At 32.5% G+C, this 19,848-nt stretch overlaps 1 protein-coding gene and 1 long non-coding RNA gene across 8 annotated transcripts in view; both read left to right on the top strand.

The window, feature by feature from the left end:
* Window positions 1-2,389: 2,389 nt before the first annotated feature.
* On the top strand, window positions 2,390-4,573 carry LOC126693650 (uncharacterized). The gene is made up of 2 exons (XR_007645452.1): window positions 2,390-2,433; window positions 3,425-4,573. It is a non-coding gene; the product is annotated as an uncharacterized LOC126693650 (long non-coding RNA).
* Window positions 4,574-8,810: 4,237 nt separating this feature from the next.
* Window positions 8,811-19,848, top strand: part of LOC126693635 (DNA repair protein recA homolog 2, mitochondrial-like) — a 51,765-nt gene continuing 40,727 nt past the window's right edge. For 3 of the 7 annotated variants that reach the window (XR_007645439.1, XM_050389690.1, XM_050389686.1), the window contains exon 1: window positions 8,811-8,990. Coding sequence is in view for 6 of the 7 variants with exons in the window: in XM_050389690.1 (XP_050245647.1) it covers window positions 8,902-8,990 (89 nt within the window). In the remaining variant the exon portion in view is untranslated. Of the gene's footprint in view, window positions 9,071-19,848 lie in introns of all 7 variants that reach the window. The other 4 variants (XM_050389691.1, XM_050389687.1, XM_050389694.1 and 1 more) reach the window with 3 other exon arrangements.

Raw genomic sequence — 19,848 nt, 5'->3', positions numbered from 1 at the left:
ATTTTACCCCCTCCCGAAGGTTAAATCTTGGCTCCACCATTGTTTATAGTTGGTAGGTCAATATTATTTTCATTCTTGGACTTTAATTTTTCGGTGTTATTTGAGTAAGTCTTTGTTTATTGTGATGGGTATTAATCTATTAACGTCTTGGGCTCTTTTTTATTTTAGAATCACTAACATCATGACCTTGAATATATGTATGTATTATGTATGGGTCATTATACTGTACCCCCATTTTTTGAGGGGATATGATACCCACTTAAATCTTAGCCATAGATCTTGCTTGTTTTAATCCAGTCTGTTCATTCAATTTTATTAAGATACGTCTTACCAATCATCTAGGTTTTGTATAAAATCATGGGTTCCAGTTAGCTCAACTGGTAAAGTCTCTGATGGTTGTATAAGAGATCTGAGGTTCAATCCCCGCCTACACCAAAAACTGATTGGTGTCTTAGTCTGATGATAAAGAGCTATCATCAGGAGCAGACACCATAGGTTGAAACTCTCTCTCAAAAAAAAAAAAAGTGTTGTGTATAAAATCCAAAAAAACAAAACAAAACCTATGGGTTCTTCTTTTGTCAAAGCATTTGAGAGAGATCACAGGTTCTTCTATCTTGCCGCCTCACTCAAACCTTCATGGCTCCTGTCCTGTGTTCTACTTCTGTGTTTGGTATTCAAATCAGGATTTTGTTTTTAATCATTTTCCTCTCTATTGGTTGAAGTCACTGGAACCTAGAAAGATCAAATCCTACACCTACATGACCTTCATCAAGTCATGAAGAACGTTTAGATATTTTTTTCTTTTACTTAATCATTATAATTTAATTTTTGGGTTTGTTTTTTACTCTTCCCTGATCTGTTATTTGTTAAGTGGCACAATATGGTTTATATTAATTGTCGAACAAACACGGTTTTTGTGGGTCATATTACTCATAATGGAAGATTTGAATTTCTGGAAAACGTCAATCTTTTTCTTTTCTTTCTTATTTTCAGTCCAAATGTTACAATACAAACTTTTTTTTTTCTTTTTGGGTAAGATAGTGCTAACTGGAAGTTTTAGAGACCAAAACTGTGGAAATTTCTACCGATTTCTAAGAAAAATCTGCATTGTTTTACATGTATATATAGAAGATATGCTTTCTGAAAGTTCAAAAACGTGTACAAAAACACTTTTGAACGTTTAGACCCCCAAAAACCAATTTAATCAACACAGCAATATGTTAAACAACTAGTGTGCGGAAACTTAACATATGCTATAACATGGAATTGATTAAACAACTATCTAAGCCACAACAAAATAAACCACAGCAGATAATGTAAAGGCAGAGATAGAGAGGAAGGAAGATGCAAACACAGCGATAACACCAGATATGTTATCGAAGAGGAAACCGAAGACCTCGGCGAAAAACCTCTCCGCCGCCCTCCAAGCGGTAATCAATCCACTAGAAAATACAGTTGGGATACAAGGACAGCAATAGACCCTCCAAGCCTAATCTACCCAATGCACCTAAGCCCTCCAAGCTTCTTGCTCCAACGAGGTTGCGCCGAACCTTTTTCTTTTCTAGCTTTCCGGATTCCGCTACTACACCGTAGCATCAACCAATAAAGATTGGCTCCTTCCTAACTGCTTCCCAGAACTCCAAACGTCTGTCTCACAGAGATGATAATGGTGAGAACCAGGTTTGGTATAATGGCCTCTCAAGGATTTGACAATGGAGAGGAAGAGAGTGAGGGATTTTGATGAGACTCTAAGGTAGAGATTGTGGGTAAAACAATCTGGTTTTTCTTTAGGGTTTCTCTCTCAAAATTCTCTCTGGAAGCTCTCTTTCAATCGTGGGTTAAAAGGGTATTTATACTGAAGAGGAGTGGAATGCGAAACGTCAGGTTTTTCCAAAACAGGGGTGGTTCGCGGCTTGACCTCGCGGCTTGACTAAGTCGCGAGTTCCAGTCGCGAGTTAACCGTATGGCCAGTTGTCCTGTTTTGTCCTGTAGTGCTCCAGCTAGCATGACTGTTCATCTTCCAGCATGCTTGGCACGTGTGCATCTTCTGGCGGGTTGAAGCCGCGAGACCAGTCGCGAGTCCCAGCCGCGACACTCTGTTTTCTTGCACACTCTTGAGCAATCTTCACACTATCTCACTCACTACCCTTACAACAAACCCACCTAAATACAGGGTTACTAAATGCTGAATTACAAGCAAATTTGGCACGGAATAAAGCCAATTAGATGGTTGAATAAATTCAACCTTACACTTTCTTTCATATAGGCAATTGCCCAAATTGTAATTAGTCCCTCAATTATTAGCAAAATGGCAACCAATTTTTAATTTAATAAAGCTTGGTGATTATGTGGCTTCTTCCACAAGACTTAATTTAAATTTTAATATTGCAGGAGGAAGTTCTTTTGGAGCAACTTAAGAAGTCCAAAATACAGGTAAACTAAATATTATCTTTAATTTTTTTTTTTCTATCTTTTGGTTGCTTTTATGAACGAGCATCTTGATTAGGATCAATAACAAAAAAAGGGTCTCAACAGTTAGAAAGCATTTCTTTCTACCAAAGGTTGTTTATGATTGAACCTTTGAGTTATAGAACAAAAAGTTTTCACCTATTAACTTGGTAGGTCACTAACATGGTCCAACCAGCAAAGGTCCAAAAAGAGGGTGCCTTTGAATGTTTCCCTTTGGTATGAAAAGTAAAATAAATTTATAACCTCTTTAGTAAGATTTGTTTTTTGGTTATGTCATATATCAATTTGGAGATTTATTTTTAAAAATCGTTCTTTTGGTGTTTGAGAACTCAATTGGGATTCGAGAATAGTAATTAGTATAGCTTCTGTATTGGTTCCACCTAAGCATACTTAAAGTTTGCTCTCATGTGGTGATGGAAAATGAAATTTTTTTAAAGAATTCATATGTTTTTCTTGGGGGTGGTGGGGGCAATTTGGCATAGCATTTACTAGGGAATTAGTAATTAAGTACCTGTTTGGATTGTGCGTTTTGCGCGTTTGCGCTCAGCGTTTTGGTTTTTTTTTTTTAGCGCATGAATAGTAAAATCACATGAATTTACTGTACAGAGACAAAAAAGCACTGTTCACGCACCATAGCAGCACTATTCACGCGTTTAAAAATATTAAAAATAGGTCTCACGGCACTATTCACACATTTAAAAATTATTTTGCTACAGTGTTTTCAATTTTCAGTTTTCAGTTTCAGCAAAAATAAGTTCAATCCAAACGAACCATAAATGATATCTTCTGCTGAAATGTCCACGGTTGTATTATCATAGAAAGCAGGAAAAGACTCAGGCTGATGAAAATAGTAATGTAGAACCCAATGAGCATGCTTCATTGGATTACCATTCCATTTTTAACCAAATAACTTTGGTATGCCTTTTATCTTCTTTTTGGCTTTATTTACCTTTAGGAACAAAAGGCCCTGGTAGAGAATGAGGCTCTGAGCAAATAGGTGAGATCAAAACCATTTCTTCTATACAATAATTTTTGCATACAACAAAAATCTATTGCCTTCATTTTTCATGTTCAAATCATAAAAAGCTTGATGAAATACGGTGAACCTGCAATTCACCTTTCCTCGAATTCAACCCTTTGGAGAGGAAGTTTTTACTCTCAGGTTCAAAGTTGTTTCTACCTCTACATCTGAGGAAAATGAACGTTCAGACACTTCTTTGCATTTGGGGTATGCATCAATTTTGAATGAGTTCAGTTATTCCTATCATTCTTAGATGTCTATTTTCAATTTTTTGTCCAATGTTTTCCTACTTTCTTGGATATGAGATAAGGATTTAGGTAAGTTTTATCCTAATATAAAAACTGTCAAGAAAACGGAAAAAGTTTCATATATGCTCATTGTTCTCAACTTGTTGGTAATAACACTTCCATCTGACTCATTTTAGTGAGCTATGTAGAACAAGTGCAATGTGACTTGATCGAGAAATGAATGTTGCTGCAAATTACCTAGACCTTGCAGCAACAACCAAATGCAGAAGCATAGCATTGGTTTTCTTTGTCATGAGCTTGTGCTTGACAATTGGACTTGTTTGAGGATGTCAATTCTAATATATATTAATAGCTTTAATCAAATCTAGAAATATTTTTAATCAAAATTCAATTTAAAATTGGTCCTGACTCTTAATTTGATATTTTCTTATTTGTCTTTGACATTTGTTTCTTAGATTGTCCATAGATGTTTGTCGCAAGAGAAAATCACAGAAGATCGATCACACAGGCAATGACTCAGGGAGTCAAGCGGCTCTGGAGTGATATATTTGTTAAGAAGTTATTGTCTTGCAGTTAGAAGCTTTGTCTAGTTAGTTTCAACTATAAAATAGTTAATTTTCTTCTTTTGACAAATAGGGGTAGATGACTTGAACTAAGTTGAGGTGTTTTTAGATTTCTATAAATGCTAATGCTAATAAGGCATTTCAACAAAATTTTCAGTTCATTTGATGCGCTAGGGTGGTAATGCAAAGTGCAAATTACCCTAATATAATGTGGAGAACTGAAAGATTAATAAAAAAGAAAAAGAAATTGCCTTGAATTTTGATATGAAAAATGACTAATTATAAAGCTCTTTCCACCTTTGTGCTGCAACAATACTTATGTAAAAGACGCCCTTAGCATCAGCATTAGTGGTGCCAAAAATTTAGCAATTTGGCACCACAAAAAATTACTTTATCTATTTTACCATCTCATTTTACAAAGCATCCAACATCAGTGGTTTTATTTTAGTATTCAACACAACAAAATAATATAAACAACACAATAAAATAATATATCAACTACAATTAAAAACAACTACCACCAACACAATAAAATAATATATCTTTTAATAAAAATATTGTTTTTTTTTTCTTTTAAGTATTTCAGTTACAGTGCACATGCAAAGATAGTTGTGCGCCATAGTTCAAAAGGCAAAAAATTTGGCTTTGCCTCCACTAATGCATGAGCATTTTGTTATGTTTGGTTAGTAAATTTAGCATTTTAGAAATTTGCCTCCATCGATACTAATGCTCTATTATGTAAATTTATTCAATAAGTGGTCAAATAAGGAAGACTATAAGAGGTGGAAACAAAACCACCTTATTTTTGTGTCTTCAATTCTCCATCTCTAAGAAAAAGATCAAAATTCATTTGTGAATCATCTGAGCATAACTCATCACAGTTGAATACTCCAGTTATTTTTTAGGTTTCAGGGTCATTTGGTCTTTTTTAGGTTCTAAGGGTATTTTGATAAGCCTTTAGGTTCTAAGGATATTTCGGTAATTTTAAAGGGTTTTGGGGATATTTAGGTCAATTTTTGGGTTTCGAGGTCATTTCGGTAATTTTTAGGTTATATGGGTATTTTGGTGTTTTTTTTTCGATGGCATTACAGTCATTTTTTAGATTCTAAGGGCATTTTGGTCATTTTTTAGGCTTCAAGGATATTTCAATCATTTTTTTAGGTTTTAGAGCCATTTCAGTCATTTTTTAGGTTTCAAGTGTATTTTGATCATTTTTTAGGTTCTAAGAGTATTCCAGTAATTTTAGAGGGTTTTAGAGGTATTTTGATAATTTTATAGGTTTCGAGGGTATTTTAGTAATTTTTTAGGTTTCAAGTGCATTAAGGTCATTTTTTAGATCTTAAGGGTATTTCAGTTACTTTTTAGGTTATAAGGTCATTTTAGTCATTTTTTAGGTTTCATTTTGGTCATTTTTTAGGTTCTAAGGGTATTTCGGTCAAATTTTAGGTTTTAGGGTCATTTCGGTCATTTTCAAGGTTCTATGGGTGTTTTGGTAATTTTCTTAGGTTTCAAGTGCATTACTATCATTTTTTAGGTTCTAAGGGTATTTCAGTTATTTTTTAGGTTACGAGATCATTTCAGTCATTTTTAGGTTTCAGGGTCATTCAGGTTACAAAATCATAAGGTTTAGGTCAACACTAGGGCACTAAGTTGTGTTTCAAACTAAGAAATATATTAGTTAAGACAAACCTCCCACACACATGCATAAATACATGCATGCATGCATGTGTGTGTGTGTGTGTATACTAGATAGGTTTTTTTTAGATAACTAATCATATTTTAAATTCCAACAGTATACAACAAAATACAACAACTTAATAAAAAAAAAAGAAAATTTTATAAGTTCCACTAAGACTTTTGGGGGGGGGGGGGGGTGGGGGAAGCAAGTAGAGTGGTTATATAAAATTTTATTGTCATTTCGGTCTTGCAAATGAAGGTTTTAGGGGGTATTTTGGTCATTTGGTTATTTTTTAGGTTCTAAATGTAATTTAATCATTTTTTAGGTTTCAAGGGTATTTTGGTAATTTTTTAGGTTTCAAGGAGCATTACTACGGTCAATTTTTAGGTTATAATGTCATTTTAGTCATTTTTTAGGTTTCAGTTGCATTATGGTCGTTTTTTAGGTTCTAAGGATATTTCAATCACTTTTTAGGTTACAAGTTCATTTCAGTCATTTCAGTCATATATGATATTGGTATTGTCCAATGTGACGATAAAATTGTCAAATGTAAAAAAGGAAAATAATAGTCTCATCGAATGTTACAAAAGTATAGTCAAATGTGATATTGGTATTGCCTAGTGTAACGATGGAACTGTCAAATGTGAGAAAAAAATAATGGTACCACCAAATGTGACAAAAGTACAGTCAAAAGTGATGTTAGTACTACCCAATGTGACAATGGAACTGTCAAATATGAGAAAAAAAAGGGGTACCACTAAATGTGATAAAAGTACAATCAGATGTGATGTTGGTATTGCCTAATGTGAAATGGAACCATCAAATGTGAGAAAAAAAATAAAAGAACCATCACGTATGACAAAAGTATAGTCACATGTGATGTTGGTACTGTACAATGTGAGAATGGAAACATCAAATGTGAGAAAAAAATAAAGGAACCACCAAATGTGACAAAAGTACTGTCAAATATAATGTTGATACTATCGAATGTGATAATGGAACCATCAAATGTGAGAAAAAATAAGAGAACTATCAAATGTGACAAAAAAACAGTCACATGTGATGTTGGAACTATATAATGTGAGAATGAAACCATCAAATGTAAAAAAAAAAAGTAAGGGAACCACCAAATGTGACAAAAGAACTGTCACATGTAATGTTAGAACTGCACAATGTGATATAGAACCGTCAAATGTGAAAAAAAGGTAGGGAAACCATCAAATGTGACAATAGAACTGTTACATGTGATGTTGGAATTGTACAATGTAAAGATAGAATCATCAAATGTGAGGATTTGGTAATTTAGTATAGCAAATTTCCTACTAATGAGTATCGTAGCCCCTTTTTTGGGGGGTATAGTAGAATTACCGAAATTAGAAAGAAAGTTGGGATTGCTAGGTTCTTGGACACGCATTTACAACCTTTTGAAGATATATACACTTGGCTTTAAAAGAAACTATTTAGACTTATTGTTTAATATATAAAGGCAGTTAACATAATTGAGCATAATATTCTAAGGCTTAAAATCCAAAATAAATCAAACTAATAAATTGAAAATATAATTTTCAAATTATCAATAGCGTGAGTTAAGTCTTTTTCTTTAGTTGATCATTTTACCAAGGCAAACTTGACCCAATCTAAGCTTAGAATATATATATAAAAGTTGAAACTTAGCATTTATTATTACTACGCTCCTTTTGAACCACACTAGCAACCACTTCATCCACTTATTTCCAACATTTTTATTTTTAATTATTTTTCTCCTTATTAATTTATGACCTTACAATTACTCTTTTTCCAACATTTTTCCCACTTTTTATCTCCTCGCTACTGTATTCCTTAACCTTGCAATTCCTCTATCCCTTCATCTTTTTTTACTCTTCTTCTCCCCATTTTATTTACTATAAATATTTGCTTTTCTCTCTTCCATCCAATCCATATTTTTCCCACACAAAAATGTGAATACTCTCTCTCTCTCTCTCTCTCTCTCTTGATGAATTTTTAATTCTTTGTTGCCCATCTAATTTAGGTTGATGAATATTTTTGTTGAAATCTCTTTTAGGTTGATGTATTTGGTTATATTTTAATTTGTTATATTTTTTATTTTATTTTATTGTTAAATGTTATCCAATGATATTATATAATGATATAATATTATTCTATTACGTAGCGTAGCTTGGATAATTTTTTGTTTACAATTATAAATTTTCTTTCGAGTATTCTTCTACTCATCTTATTTTTATATAATTTTTCTATTTCTCTCACATTCTCTCCTAGAATATGTGATTAAAAATAAAAAGATGAGAGAAAATATAAATAATTTAATGATATGGAGGATGTGGCTGAATTTAAATGTCAAATAAAATTAGACAAGAAGGAAAAAAAAAAGTAAAAAAAAAAAATAATAACAATGAATACCAAATTATTCATATCATGCTATGCAATAGAATAATACTATATTCTTATATACTATTTTAAATTTTTTATAATGTGATAGGATAACATTTAAGAGAACAATTATAATATTTGAATGTGCTTATAAATTATTTGAATAATATCAATTGTAAATTTGCAATGAGATTTATCAACTTAAGCCAACTCAACCCAATTTATCAACCGAAGACATCGGGTCAGATTCGTTAGATCATGGTTTGAAATATACTTGTTCTGAATATAAATTTATGATTAAGACAAAAAGGTATAACAAATAGATCAAACCCAAAATGGCCCGCTCATCTTGGGCTTGGGCCAATGAACACTTGCCAGGACAAAAGAATAGCATGAAGAAATACTTTCAAACATCACAACAATGACGGCAATAACAGAAATACTCAAATACAGAACACACACAGTGAGAAATTATCAGAAAACAGAAATGGGTTTCCCACTTTTTCTACCTTAAACCCTTAAACCTCACTTTTTATGTATTTATTTATTTTTGTGTTCTTTACCTTAAACCCCAAAGCCAAAATCTTCACAGGAATTCCTTGCAAAAATGGGTTTCTTTACACCTTCACTTATGAACCATCTTTGTCTCAATGCCTTCAGCAGAAGACCTCGCCTTTCCACTCTACTCTGCTCTCTCCACCAGGTATCTCTCTCTCTCTCTCTCTCTCTCTCCAATTTTGTTTCACAGTTTGTTACGGTAAACTTTCTGGGACATTGTAATTTTCTTGGTTTTTGTTACTGCTGAAGTTTTGGGGTTTGTTTGATTTCAATGCCTTTGTGCTAGACTTTAATTTTTCTGAACTGGGTTCCTAGATTTTGCAAAGTTTCCTTCTTTTTCGTTTTTGGGTATTTTGCAATGACTCCAATGCATGTTTGCATGAATATGAAATTGAAAAGATTAAAAATAATATATAGAGTTCTTGATTTCTCTTTGCTTAATTTACATGTGAAAGAAGACACAAAGGCCCATCTATAGCTACTGTAATTATAGCAAAAAAAAAAAAGGCAAAGAGGAAACTATAAATTACAAAGGGAAGCCAGAATTTTTCTGATATTGATTGAAACTAAAGAGGGAATAAGGGATTTTATTGCTGGAATGCTGGAACTTGTGATGGTAATAATGGAAAGAAGAAAGATAGGAAGAATTTGTGAAATTGATAAGTGGAAGGAGGCTAGTAATTGCAAGGGCATAAACATGGGGAGTTGAGTGCAGTAGGTCAGGGAGAAAATGATTTTTTTTTGTCTCAAGTGAAAATTTTAGCTACAAATAAATGGATTATGGAGTAGTGTCATTACAGCTGTGGTGAGAGATGTCCTCTGCACTTTGCAGGAAAGAATTGTTGAAATTTATGGGCGAGAGGCAACTTGCAAGACAATGCTTGCCCTTCACATCATCAAGGTAGCTCAAACGCTTAGAGGTTCATACTAATTTTTTCCTCTTGCACTTTGTGATTGGTGTTTTAAATATGACTTGAATTAGTTTGGTTTGCCAAGGATAACAGGAAACTTCTTTTTAACTCATCATAGTGTAATCCAATCAGTAAATTTAAAACATAGATCCAAAACCCTTAACTTTTTTAATATACATTTATTACATTAATCAAAGCTAATTAATTTTTTTGATAAGATCCTTGTGCAAAAATTTCATGCCTAATCTGCTTCTGGGCATGAGCTTAAACTGCTTATCCTATCAAGGGTGAATGCCCCCAAATTACCTGACAACTACTACTGGAGGGTGGGGTCAGTTGTTCGTAAGTTTTACTAGCTAGAGACTATTCTAAAGGGCTCTTCTTTAGAAAGGTTCCCTATGTTATCTAAAAAGAAAAAAAGTTCCTGCCTATTTTAGCTATTATCATTCTATCAAGGGATGTTAGACCTTACTAATAAAAAAAAAATAAAAAATAAAAATCAAGGGATATTGGACCTCAATGAGTAAGATTATTACAAATTCTAGTCCAAACTTTCCTGAGGACTTCAGCAAACCATGTTCCATGCACTAAGATATTTCAATTGTCATTTCATCAGCTATGTTCAGCATAAATTTTGTTGGGCTAATGGTTCAGCTAGACCACCCTTTTGGTGCACTTTCATTAGAAATATCACACTTGTCTGGAAACTGATCAGAAATACATTTATAATTCAATTGCTGTTAGTCTGTTGTTTGGATGTCTGATATGTAAATCATGACTGATAATCTCTTAAAACCCATCTTGCAATTAATCCTTAGATGCAAGATACAACTGCATTCAAAACTTGTTCTCTAGAATGCAAGACCGTATCACATTGCTTCATGCTTCTTGGTCATGGATAGGAGCCCCTACTGCCTTCTTCTTTCTGTATGGTTTCTCTGGATAGTCACTATTTACTTTATCAGCTGTTCTTTTCTTTTTTTCCAGATTTTATGCTGTCTTAGCTCAGAGGTAGAGCATGTGGCTTTAACCACGTGGTTGTGGGTTCGATCCCCACAGACGGCGTTACCTTTTGTCTTTCACTTATCCAAAAAAAAAAATTACATCTATTAAGCTACAGTTATGAATGTTTTGTACGTGGCAACATGTAACTGTGAATATTAAAACTGCTAGCATCACCAGAACAGTGCGACCAATTTGAAGATTGATATCTTATGAACATGAACAACAGCATGGACCATCCATCACTGACAGACAGCATAAGTGATCTCCATGCTGTTGAATTATCAAAACAACAACCGCATGGAGATCTACTTATGCTAACTGTCAGTGATGGATGGTCATGACAGTGAATATGAAAGAATGATTACCAGTGAACCTTGTGATTATAGGCACAAATATGTAAGATCACACCAAGTTCTCGGCATGTTAGGATTGCCTATTTGTTTCTTTTGGGTATACCGATTACATTTAATACGGCAGTTGTTGGCCTGGAGTGCTTTTGGTTTGAAATCGAGAATATCTGCACTTTAAATTTGTGCTTTTGGTCTCACTATAATGCATTTTACTGATTCCTGGTAGTCGCTTCATTGTTTCCTAAGTTTCCTTTGAATGCAAAAGAAAATCTCAAACTGTTTCTTTTTTTCATGAGAGATTTTTTCGGAGCATGAAAATATAAACCCTGCTGGTGATCTGAGGTTTACCTATTTGGCCTTTTGCTGCTTATTGACATAAGTTTGGTTCTAGCAAAAACAAAGGCAATTCCTTTGTAATACTTGATGACAGCAGAGTGCAAACATGTTAAGAGCAGACATCTTAGTGCTTCATTGGATTTTCCTTTAATTGATTTGACCTTAATTAATTATATTGGTTACACTAGGCGTCTGTTTGGGATCCGTTTATTTTGCTGAAACTGAAATTTTTTGTTGAAAGTACTGTAGATAAAGATAAAAGATAGCTGAAATAGTACAGTGAGACCTATGAATAGTACCAAAAAGTGCAGTGGGACCCATGGATAGTAGCAAAAATAAACTGAATGGTAAAATAAGTTGGTTTTTTAATTTTTGCCAAACACACACTAGGTCTTCCTTTTGCTCTATTGTTTTTTTTTTTTTTTTTTTTGGGCCGGGGGGGGGGGGGGGGGGGTGGTGTTGTTGATTAGAAGATTGGGTTTTAATTCAAAGTAGACAAACCGAACTATTTTTTAATGAGAATTGCACTCATAGTGAAAGATAAAGGCACTATGCCAATACAACTTGCTTTGTGTCCTCACCAAAACTTTTTATTTATGTAAAGGACAACATTTAGCTCCAAATGTGTTTGGAGCCTTAAGCTTCAACCCTCAATAGGAAGATAACATGTATGACTCACTTAACCATAGTTAAAGCAACTAACCAAGTGAGTCATGTGCTGCATATGACAAGAATACATGTCATCCTTTTATTGAGGCTAAAGCCCATGTTTGAAGCCAAACTTTTTGTTAGGAACCCACATTTGGGTATAGAATGCATTTAGTTAGTTAGTTGTAAGATTGCAATAAGTTGAGCCAAGTTAGTTACGAGTTATTAGTTGATTATTTGGCTAAGCAACTTGTAATCCATAACATTTTGGATATTGAAGAATAAACCAATTGAATGTTTAGTGCATTTCATCTCTCTCGTTCTCTCTTAATATTTCCCTACAATTCTCATACATTCCCCTACAATTCCCATCCAACCACATTAGGAACCACTAGGTTCCTAACACATTTTCCTTGTGTAAAATATGTAAAATTTCCATATATATGGCTGTTTCTGAAAGAATTCTTCTAGGGATATAACAAAAACTCACAAACAATTTCACATTTCTTCATCAAAAGGGTCTTTTTTCATACATAAAATAAGACTCGTGGTTAAGATTATTATTCATTTTCTCCTGTTGAGCATTAGCATCGGGTCCCTATTTTTGAGTAAGAACCCAATTTAGGGAGAAAAACCCAAAGACACTCCTACATTAGAATTACTACTGGTTCCCCCATTTTAGATAGGGTAATTATTGGGCACTCCTGAAGTACCACAAATGCGTACTCCCTCTTCTCACATAAATGTGGATTTTACTAATTAAATTTATGATGAGACCTACAATTCATGTGAGAGGGAGGAGTAAACATTTATGGTACTCCTGTAGTATTCAGTAATTTTCCTTTTAAATAAACTTAGGAAATTTCAAATTCCTACTCAATTTAGGAATATCTGGAAATTGCAAATTGTGAAAAACTTAATTTTATGAAGGGGATGACTACCCAACTAGGCTTTGAACACTCGTATATTTCAATTGCCACAATTAGTGACTTTGACCCAAGGGCTTAAAGGATCTGCCAACACTTGGCGGTATTGCCGGAGTGGCTTCCCAATCTAAGTTCTCTTTGCAAACTTAAGATTTGGGATTGCTCAAAATCATCATCTTTGCTAGAAGGTATGGATTGCCTCACTGCCCTAAGAGAACTGGAGTTTCTTGGTTGTCCTGAATTGGAGAAAAATTGTGAGCAAGATTGGGCCAAGATAGTGCACGTCCCTCTAGTCAAATTCATTGGTAAGGGCTAAAATCTTCTCTCTTCTACATATGCTCTGTTTTTCTATCTTATTAAGCTAAAGTTGCTGTTTTTTCTTTCTCTCCCTTTTGAAAAATCAAGCACAAAATTTTAAAAGTCTAGTAATCTTTTAATTTTTTCTCTCTAAAAGTGAACTAAACATGGTGTTAGAGAATTTACTTGGCCTGTATTTTCTTACTTAGAGTGGGTGCGATGGTAAAATTATGAACCCAGAGGGCTGTGCGGAATGTTTGTGACATGTCGAAATGTGGGCTAATACTAAGATAATGGTTGGGCCAGCAAATTGGCACTACTACTTAGTTTAGTGAGAAGTTATGGCTTTTGGCCGAAATGGTTGGTATAGCAACTCTAGCGGAGAAGCACCCTCCATCCACTTCCCCTTTTCCGTGTGCCCAAAAGCCCGCCCGCCCGATTTATGAGCCCCTTTTCTGATTCCCTCACCCAATCTCGTGAGAAGCAAGCCCAACAGGCCCTGCGTTAAAACAAATTAATCCACACATAGCTTGCAATTTAAAGTCATATTATCGAGGAAGTATGAAATCTATATTTTTGTGAAATTTATACTCATCTAATGATTCCATGGTTTAAAATGTTGCAGCTTATCAATTCAGCAATAACATGCAGCACAGAAAGTCTCAACCTTTTCTTGTATTGTAAATAATTCTAATAATATTGTGGTGTGAATTAAGTGTTGTAATGGTTAACGGAGTGATATGTGTTTATATTTATGATGTCATTCATATTTCATGAATTATCTAATTTGCACAATATTTCAGTAACTTGAGTCATGTGTTATTGATTGTTTATCTCTGCTTCTTGGTTATTGGAATAACTCAAATGAAACTCTTTGTTGTGCTATATCTTTTAATTAAAAAAAAAAAAAATTTTGAATATTGATCTTTTGTCGTATGTTGTAAAATACCTAATGGTATTAGAATATTTGGTAGGCCGACAATATGAAAGTTGAATTTGATGGAAGTGGAAGACTACCAAGAGGTTTGCTTTAGCCATTAATTGCTGGTTCTGAAGCATAATCCTAAAATAGTGCACTGGACACACATCAAGTATTTAATGATAAAGAAAATCATTGTATTTAAATTTTTTTTTTATGACAAACCATTTAAAATAATTATAATAACATAATTTCATTAATTTAATCATATAATAAATTTGGGTTAATTCATGAAGTATGGTAATGGTGTGAACTTTGAACTTTGAACTTTTTTTGGTGTGTGTAAAGGAAATTAGCATGTGTTTGGATGGGACCCAGGTCCCACAAAAACCCAAGCTTAGAGCATTAGTATCAGCAGTGCCATCCCAAATGTCATTTTAACACAAAAGAACTTATTTTATCTATTTCACCACACTATTTTACAAAACACGCTACATCAAGTAGCATAATCCTAAAACAGTAATGGCTAAAGCGAGGATTATGCACTGTTGTTGTTTTTTTTTTTTTTTTTAAATAATGTCCCTAAACTTGGTGGGCCTAATGATGTAATCTAACGAGGAAGACATTGGATGAAGCAACTCAAACAGCCCACCAGTTGCCATCTACAACATCATCTCAGTGATATATCTAGAGGTACAAGATTTTAGATTTGTGCAAATTTCACATGTGAAGAGGGAAGGCAATCCACCAACAAATGAAATATATTGGCTCAGTATGCCTAGAGATTTGATTGTTATGTAATTTGGATAGAGAAAAATCTTAATATAATTGTGTTTGTGTTGGCTTAAAAGGTATAAATTTATCTTCTTCTTAATAAAGTTACAATATTCTTATAAAAAAAGAAAAGAAAAAAATGCCATAGCAACACTAGGCAAGATTCTAAAGAAAAAAAAAAAAAAACCCTCAAAATTCACTTGGCACGTGCAAAGCATATGCTTCAGTGCTACCAAACTCCGAATATTTTGGATGAACAAGTTCATCACACAAAGTTTGTGAAAAAGATTGATGGTAAAATTATAAATATCATTAAAATGAGACCCAAACTTGTGAAAAATATTATAAATTTCACAGGAAAGAAGCCCAAACTCGCATTTAATAGTTGGGATCCAAGGTGGGGGTAAAACCCATCATGAATGGATTGGAAATTATTCTCATTATGAATGCTTCCATACACTATCCTTTAAAATGATTAATGGAATATTGGAAATTAGTCCAATGAGAGTAATTTGATACTAAAAGGAGTTTGATAATAATAATAATAATAATCATTCTTGAGTGAGTGCATGCATCTCATGTGCCTAATTTCAATAATGATTTTAACAAAAATAGATGGAATAATGGATTTGAACAAGTATAGATAATGATAAGGTTAGTTAAAAAATTAGTTGTAGCCTACGGCTACGAAATTATTCAATATCTTTTTATTGAAGGTAAATTTTAACAAATTCACTATTGGATTACATTTTTTTCTTATATTTTCCATGTTTGTAAAATTTCTAAAAAATTTAAAATCAATAGTTATGTTATCGATAAATTATTTAAATTGCAAATTTTTGTGGTTTAAAATTATGCATAAAATGTAATATTATAGATTATATAGTAAATATTTAATTGACATAAAATTTGATATGTGTATTAAGAGCGTAAAAAATATGCAACCCAATGGTTATACTTTTAAAATATGTAATAATGCTAATGATATTGAGTAAGGTTGTAACCTTAAGTTACAACCATTTTTGTAACTAAACTTTATCTTATAGATAATGATCAAAAAAATTGAATACCTATGAACTAACTGTCAAAACTCAAAATTATGAATTAGTTACATGTTATCCTTTTTGATGAACTAAAAAATGATTAGGGGGGGTAAACAACATGACAATCCTATCTGAGTATAATCATAGTAGCACCTTACTCACTGGGTTTAGGGCCCTACTGGGGTGCAGGAGGACCACCTTGAGCCATAGCTTCTCAGCCCTACGAGGGATACTAATGAACCTTGAGTTGCTGAGAGAGGTAACCCAAGTGAGTCCATATTTGGACTTGAACCTTGGACCTTACACTCAGCGCATCTTGTGTATCACCCAAGACCACTAGACCACACCCCTCAATGGTTAGTTACATGTTATCCTATTTTATAAGGAAAGAACGTGCACATGATCTAACCAAAGGCATGTTGGCTATGAAATTATTACCCTAGCTAGAGCTTACAAGCTTCGCATGTCCATCCCAAACCCAACAACTACAGGTTAGATTGGCAAAATAAAATTTGACGGAAAAAAAAAAAAATGTCCTCAATATAGTATACACTAAAATCATGAAATCCTTGGTGGAAATTTTGAAGAATCCCCAATCTAACACTCTAAATGAAATGCAATTTATAATGGTAGAGTAGAGCATCAAAGGTGATATGACCAGTAAGACCTTGCAAGAGGGGAGTAGTGGTGAGATGTATACAATTTGAGAAGTTTCGAGCAGGAAGTGACTTTTTTGTTTTTATTTATTTTAAAAATTGATCTAGAATTATTCAATATAAATTAAAATTTATTATTATTTTAATAGTCATAGTTATCTTTAAGTGTGCCATATATATATATGTTGTGTGCCACGTAAGCATTTTTCGTTAATGAGTTGACGGTAAATACCAATGATTCAAAGCAAATAAGGGGTTGAGTTTCATTCTCTTTTTTTTTTTTTTTTGAGAAAAAAGTTTCATTCTCTTTATTGGCAATATCTGGATCTTTGTAGTTTTAGATCTTAGGTTTAATTTTAATTTTCTATGACATTTCTACATCTTTCTCAAGTCTTTTTTTTAATGCGTTCGTAAGTCTTTGTATATAGTAAGTATTAACGTCAAGAATCATGACCCTGAATGACTAAAAAAATATAGACCTTGAATGACTAAAAATATATGTAGTTCTTAGGCTTAAATTGTCTTCATTCTTGGAGTTTAATATCTTTTGACATGCTCTCTCTCTCTCTCTCCCTCTCTCCTAATCACAGGTCCAGTAGAAATTATAATTTTCCTATAAGCTCCACCTTTGAATTTTTTATTCACAATTTCATGCATGTAAAGATGATTTATGTTCTTAACATATATATCAAATTTCGTTCAAGTTAGATATTATTTACTATTTGATTAATAAACTTATTTTTTATACATAATTTTAAATCACAAAACTTGAAATTTAAACATTTTATTGATGACATAACTATTGATTTTTTATCTTTTTGAAAATTTTACAAACATGAAAGATATAATAAGAATGTAATTTAACGGTTATAAAAAGATTTATGAGGAGTCTAGCTAAAAGGTTTTTCTCCAAACTAGTTTGTGAAAAAACATTTTCCCATTAAAATAGTCTTCTAGTTTTTTCACAAACCATTTTAAGCAATAAAAAAAAAAAGATTTTACAAGCTAAATCTATGAGTGGGAAAGTTTAATGAGAGGATTAAAAGTATCACTAGTTTATAAAACTATGAGCAATGCTATATTGACAACCGTTTTACAATAAATCCTAAATAGTAAGTTGTTACTGATTCTAATTTGGGTCTACTCTTGAATATCACTTTTTTTTTATTTACCAATAACAAATTGCCACACAGGATTTGTTGTGCAATTATTGTAAATATATTATGGATGTAACATTCCTTGTAATATGTTGCAATTGTTTAATAAATACATATTTTGTTTATTATATTAAAGGTTATTATTTATACATAGTATGAAACCATCTGGAACGGACACAATATGTTGAAACTCAAAAAAAAAAGAAAAAAAAAAGAAAAAGAAAAAAAAAAAAAGAGAGGTATGAAACCATTAAAATTCAAGATTTGACTCTGTTGAAGGTTAGATAGACGCAGTCTTCTTAACTTTTTGTATTGTATAATATTCCAAAAGAGAATAAACGCATATTCACATATATTATATACATACAGTGTTAAAAAATTAAAATAAAATCCACCCCACATGATGTACATCTGGAAGCGTTCACCTTGAGAATCTAGAAATGTGCGAAACAACAGCGAAGTTGCACTTAATTTCCTCTCTTCTTATTGGCCTCTGCCAAGGAGATTTGCCTCCCGCGTGGCTGACAAAAAGTAAACCATCGGAACACAAGACAAAACCCATAATTAAGCTATACATGGTAAAAAAAAGTAGATCTTTTATATAGTTTCAATAATCACAATGATGTGATTAAATCTAGAATTAGGCTTTACAATTAAAAAAAGAATCATATTATCTTCATAAGGTTAAGGAAATTAAAGTATTAACTCACGAAGGAGAAAAAAGTTGTGATTTTTGTAAGATATATCATACATAAGATACGGGTAAATAATACATATAAAAGAACATTGTAAAGTATAAACTTTGATGACTTTGTAGTGTGCAAGTGTAAATAATACTTTCTTGAGTGTGTCCAATACACTGATGCTAATTCCTTCAATTATGTTGAAAGTTATTGTTTCAAAATTAAATATGGAGACAAAGAGAGATAATATTTGGAAACAAATCTATATAATGGTTTTTGTTTACCGAATAAATTGGAGGCTTTTTTCCGGTGTAAATATTGCTATGAAGCAGTTGCTGTTATGCTTGTAATGGTAAATACGGGAAGCTCTGTCTTCTTCCTCAATCTCATTCAATGATTTTCTTCCATTGTTTTTTTTTTTTTTTTAACTTGTAGTGGCCAAAATTAAATATTGTGTTAAAAAAAAATAGTAGAATGAATTCTAAGAATAAATAAGTAAATAAAGTAGCATTTAAAACAAAAAAAAAAAAAAAAACTGTAGTTCTACAACAGTACACATGACTACATGAGGCTAAGAGGGTAAGAAGAAGCAATTGTTTACCCAAAAAAAGGGTAAGAAGAAGCAATTGACTATAAGATTAAGATTGTGGAAAAATAGAAAGATATTCAGATCATCTAGAATTTATACACTTTAGAAAATTAAGGTCATTTAAAAAGAAAAATAAAAGTTGAGCTTTTTATTTACATGATGATGAGATTTTTGTTCATTCTAATATCCCTTCCATACATTGATAATCATGGAGTTATGTCTAAATCTGAGAAATCATGGAGAATCTGGCGTGTAGTTAGAATTTATATCTTAATTCAAGTAGAGAATCATGATATAGGAGAAAATCATGGAGTGTGTATTTCAATCTTTATCAAATAGCACCTTGCTGATCTTGAACCAATGTTGGAATTTTAAATTTTAACCCGGCATCTTCACATAGAAAAGAAAAAAAAAATCATATAAAAAAAATGATTTTGGTTAATATACCTACGGGTCATTGGCTCTCTGCATGATAATAATGTTTTAGATTACTTTTTCCCCCTTATTATCTTGTCTCTCTCTCACACACACACACGTATTATCATAAATGTAAAAAATTATGAATGTTGTTGAGTTAAAAATTGTTATAAACCATTTAAATAATAATAAAAAAATGTAATTTTTTTAAG

This window comes from Quercus robur, chromosome 7 (genome assembly GCF_932294415.1).
Source record: "Quercus robur chromosome 7, dhQueRobu3.1, whole genome shotgun sequence".
NCBI classification, from domain to species: domain Eukaryota; kingdom Viridiplantae; phylum Streptophyta; class Magnoliopsida; order Fagales; family Fagaceae; genus Quercus; species Quercus robur.
This window is presented reverse-complemented; position numbering and strand designations above follow the sequence as displayed.